This window comes from Gossypium arboreum, chromosome 6, assembly GCF_025698485.1.
Source record: "Gossypium arboreum isolate Shixiya-1 chromosome 6, ASM2569848v2, whole genome shotgun sequence".
Lineage (NCBI taxonomy): Eukaryota > Viridiplantae > Streptophyta > Magnoliopsida > Malvales > Malvaceae > Gossypium > Gossypium arboreum.
In genome coordinates, this window is record NC_069075.1 from 13,557,112 (window position 1) to 13,561,217 (window position 4,106).

General features: G+C 35.3%; 1 protein-coding gene across 3 annotated transcripts; it reads left to right on the top strand.

The window, feature by feature from the left end:
- Window positions 1-326: 326 nt before the first annotated feature.
- Window positions 327-3,776, top strand: LOC108485554 (uncharacterized GPI-anchored protein At1g61900-like). Of its 3 annotated transcripts, none has more exons than XM_053029242.1 (8): window positions 327-655; window positions 1,252-1,431; window positions 1,519-2,124; window positions 2,245-2,490; window positions 2,626-2,637; window positions 2,818-2,961; window positions 3,093-3,144; window positions 3,324-3,776. In XM_053029242.1, the coding sequence occupies exons 1-8, from the start codon at window positions 595-597 to the stop codon at window positions 3,334-3,336; spliced, it is 1,314 nt and encodes a 437-aa protein (XP_052885202.1). In that variant the 5' UTR covers window positions 327-594; the 3' UTR covers window positions 3,337-3,776. The 3 variants fall into 3 exon arrangements, with proteins under 3 accessions (XP_052885202.1, XP_017644899.1, XP_052885201.1); XM_017789410.2 differs by having other exon boundaries at window positions 332-655; window positions 3,093-3,137; XM_053029241.1 differs by lacking the exon at window positions 2,626-2,637 and having other exon boundaries at window positions 332-655; window positions 3,093-3,137.
- Window positions 3,777-4,106: the final 330 nt, after the last annotated feature.

Here is a 4,106-nt window from a genome sequence, read left to right on the forward strand (position 1 = left end):
TGTTGATCTAATACTACTTTTTTCTTTAGGGATTTAATATCCAAAACAAGGAACCAATAAATAAAATTTAAATTTTATATATTTTAATATTTTATAATTTTATTAATATATAATTTTAATAATTTATTAGATTTCTTATAAATTTTTATAATATTTATAAAATATATATTAATAATATATTAAAAATAATTTTAAAATTTCAATGCAAATAAATTTTAAAATTTAAATTACAACCCTTATTTTTATATTTATTAAAAAAATTAGCTTTAATACTGGGAAAATAGTAGGTGAGTCTGAGAGTATTTAATTTGAGTGTAGGGCCTACTCTCCTTCAAGAGGACAGCTATTTTCATTAGTCATTACTCCTCGCTGCTTTGCTTTAATTTTTTTAAGTCCCCACCACTCTTTGAAGCTCATTCATGGCTTCTTTGGGCTCTCTTCTTCTCTCTGTCTGCCATGTCTTCCTCCTCTAGTTTTTCAAGTTCCCAAACTCTCCTAACGTCTTAACCATTCTCCTAATCTCTTTTCCATTTTTGGCTTCCTTTAAGCTTTCTTTCCAACCTTACTTGTATTACTAAGTGAAAGAAGAAGATTATGAGTGCAGGGGTGTCTCTCCTCACTATGCTATTCCTTGAGTTGTTTATGCTTTTCGCCTGTGGGTGATTTTGCTTTCTTGTTTGCTTATTTGGGTTTTGTTTCTTTTAGCATGATCTGTTAGTTTCAATAATTGGGTACTTGGGTCATTGTTTCCAAAATTTCAATTGTTTTTCTTTTTTACTAACGGGGAAATGTTAGCCTAGATTTCTTAAATTTTGCTGTGTATATTTAGGGTTAGAGAAATGGATTCTTCTTGGATTTGTGTGGGGAAGGGTCTTCCTAGAAAATATTACTGCAATTTCCAGTAAAGAGCTACAAATTTGAGTTCTTTTAATTGCTTACCCACAAATAGGTGTTCTAGTTGTTACTCTGTTTAGCAAAACCAGTGCTTAGAAATGTATGATGGTGATTAAAACTATTTGAAAGAACTCCACATTACACCATGGAGGTGTTTGAGATCTCTTGACTAATTGTAAATTGCTTTCGTTGATGTTGTAATGAGAAATGGGAATTGTTATAGCTTTATATATGAGGAACATACATGAGACATGTCTTGTCAATGACATTTGTCTGCTCTACTATTATTTGTACTTGTTGAAAGCCACAAACTTCATGGTAAAGTGTATGATAATTTCATCCTTTCTCTCCTTTCAGGCTTCCATGAATGTTTATCCAGCCCTGTGGATCAACTTAAAAGTTATATCTTAACACAAAGAGGAGCAGATGCTTTCTTACCTGAAATTACTCCGAGTGCAGCTCCTCAGCCATTTCTTCCTCTTCTTGCACCTTCTCCGTTGTCACCATTTACAAATAGTACTATTCCGAAATTATCAGGTATTTGTTACTTGGTTCGTAACATTGGAATGTCAAAACAATTCAGATTTAAGTGTATAATTACTTATTGTACTTGGCCTTTTGTAGGACTTTGTATGTTAAACTTCACTGCTTCTCAAAGCTTAATGACCATGACCTCAACTGATTGTTGGGCTGCATTTGCTCCATTGTTGGCTAATGTAATATGTTGTCCTCAGTTGCATGCGACTCTCGTGATTCTTGTTGGTCAATTTAGTAAAGAGACCGGTGTGCTTGCTTTAAACAGAACCCTTGCGAAACCTTGCCTTTCAGATATTGAGCAAGTCTTGGAAGGCCAGGGTGCTAGTGATGATCTCAAGCAGGTGTGCTTGATTCATCCATCAAACCTTACTGAAGCGTCGTGCCCAGTAAAAGATGTTGATGAATTTGAGAACACTGTAAATTCTTCTGAGCTTCTTGCCTCATGTGAAAAGATCGATCCTGTGAAAGAATGTTGTGACCAAGTTTGTCAAGGTGCCATATCAGATGCTGCAACAAGGATTGCATTGAAAGCTTCTGATCCTTTGAGCATGGATGGAACCCATGTTCTACCGGAGCACTCGACAAGAGTAAATGATTGTAAAAGCATTGTCCTTCGGTGGTTGGCAAGTAAACTCGACCCTTATCGTGCAAAGGAAGTTCTTAGAGGACTAACCAATTGCAATGTTAACAAAGGTGAGTTTGGAATTTCTTATACATAGATAGGATTCACCTATGCATGTAAGAAAATCCCTTTCGATATTGAGTAGCATTCAAATTTTCATTACTTCTTTGTCTTTTTGTTTTCTGCTTCAGTTTGCCCTCTTGTTTTCCCCAATATGAGGCATGTCGCAAATAGCTGTGGAAATGGAATAAGTAACCAGACTGCTTGTTGTGATGCTATGGATAGCTATGTCTCTCATTTGCAAAAGCAGACCCTCATTACCAACTTACAAGCTTTGGATTGTGCTACCTCACTGGGGTTGAAGCTGCAGACATACAATATCACCAAAAATGTTTATAGCCTATGTCATATAAGCCTCAAGGATTTCTCTCTTCAAGGTTAGTTTTGTTTTTCTATATGCACCTCTAATAATGATCTTTAGTGACAATTTTGATGTGGTACTATTACTAACACTTATTTCTTTTTGTCATCACTATTGATTTCGGTACTGATTACAAATTTGTACACATCAGTTGGAAGTCAGGGTAAGATGCTTACAACACTCAGGACTTCTTCCTATTTCTTGCACCTTAAAGAAGTGCAAAATCCTATGACTTATATTTTCTCAAAGCAATAATATTTCTCATATGCCTAGATTATCTGAGACGTGCTTGATTGTTTATAATAAAGTGCATAATATGTAATTTTTTTTCTCGTGCTTTTAGTATCTGGATGTCTCCTGCCAAGCTTGCCCTCTGATGCGACATTCGATCAGTTTTCTGGAATCAGTTTCATTTGCGATCTAAATGATAATATTCCAGCTCCATGGCCGGATCCATCACTTCTACCAGCTTCATCATGCAATAAAAGTATGTACTCTCTAAGTTTATTGCTAGCTGCTAAAATATAATCTATATTAGAAAATGATTTCATATTACCATGATGCTCTTTTCCTCTCCTTTCATCTTTCATTTATTTCACCTGGGTTTTTGGCATGCAGCTGTAAGAATCCCTGCACTACCTGCGGCAACAAATGCTCAAAGCAGTAAGAAGTAGATCATTTTACTCGAATAATTGTAATCTCTTTGAGTTGAGAGGAATTTACATATGTCTTGCCATGTAAACTCTAATAGTTCAATTTATGTCAAGTAGCTGAGTTATGTTGTTGAACATAAGGTTGACACACAATCTATGCCTCTTTCACTCTCTGAGTATTCATTCTCTCTTGCAGGACTTTACAATGAATATGCTGCAGTATATCTTCTCATCGCTTCTTCATTGACCATGATTATACTCTAGTTCGAGGCTGATTCAGTCTTTTCTCCAGAACTGTATGACATAAGATCAGTCTTCTTAAGGACAAATGGATGAAATCCTCTCAAGTTTAACACTGATTCAGGCATGACCACCTGTTAATGGAATGTTCAACCAGATGCAGACTCAAGTCCATGTATCTGATCATATAACGATTCTTGCATGTTTTCTGTAATAATATTTTTGTAAAAAAAGGCTACTTGGGTGCAAGAGAAAAAGTTATGTTGTATCTACATTAGTATTTGAGTATACCATGTAAATTTTGATTGGATATCTATTTACAAGAATTTTTATTCCTGTTGCAAGACTTTGGCTTAAGCCTGTTGGAAGTTTTGTAAGCAGCCAATAAAATCCAAATTGCCTTTGTTCAGTTAGATTGTCGGTGCTTAGATCATAAGACGTGGGCATGAGCTCATTGTTTATGAGGTACTACATGCATGAAAAGGAGAACAACAGTTCAACAACTGAGGGTCGCCTTCAGATAGCATTTGAGGCTACTCTTACTCTTTAAGTTGTGACCTTGGGTTGCAGAGACGTATAAATGCTGTTGGGACATGCCTCAATATTTCACATTGAACGCGCAGTACACTGTCTGCAGTTGTGGAGGTAACCCTTTCATTTCAGCACGCTTGTGTTCAATTATACCTTTAGTAATAGATATAACTTTTGTTTTTGTTTTTGTTTTTGTTTTTTTTTTTTT

What these genes read in the sequence shown, in the direction of transcription:
- LOC108485554 (XM_017789410.2), top strand. Translation starts at nt 595, where the DNA reads ATGAGTGCAGGGGTGTCTCTCCTCACTATGCTATTCCTTGAGTTGTTT. An exon ending in AGCTTCATCATGCAATAAAA is followed by an intron (nt 2,962 to 3,092) that starts GTATGTACTCTC and finishes TTTGGCATGCAG; the next exon opens with CTGTAAGAATCCCTGCACTA. An exon ending in GGCAACAAATGCTCAAAGCA is followed by an intron (nt 3,138 to 3,323) that starts GTAAGAAGTAGA and finishes TCTCTCTTGCAG; the next exon opens with GACTTTACAATGAATATGCT.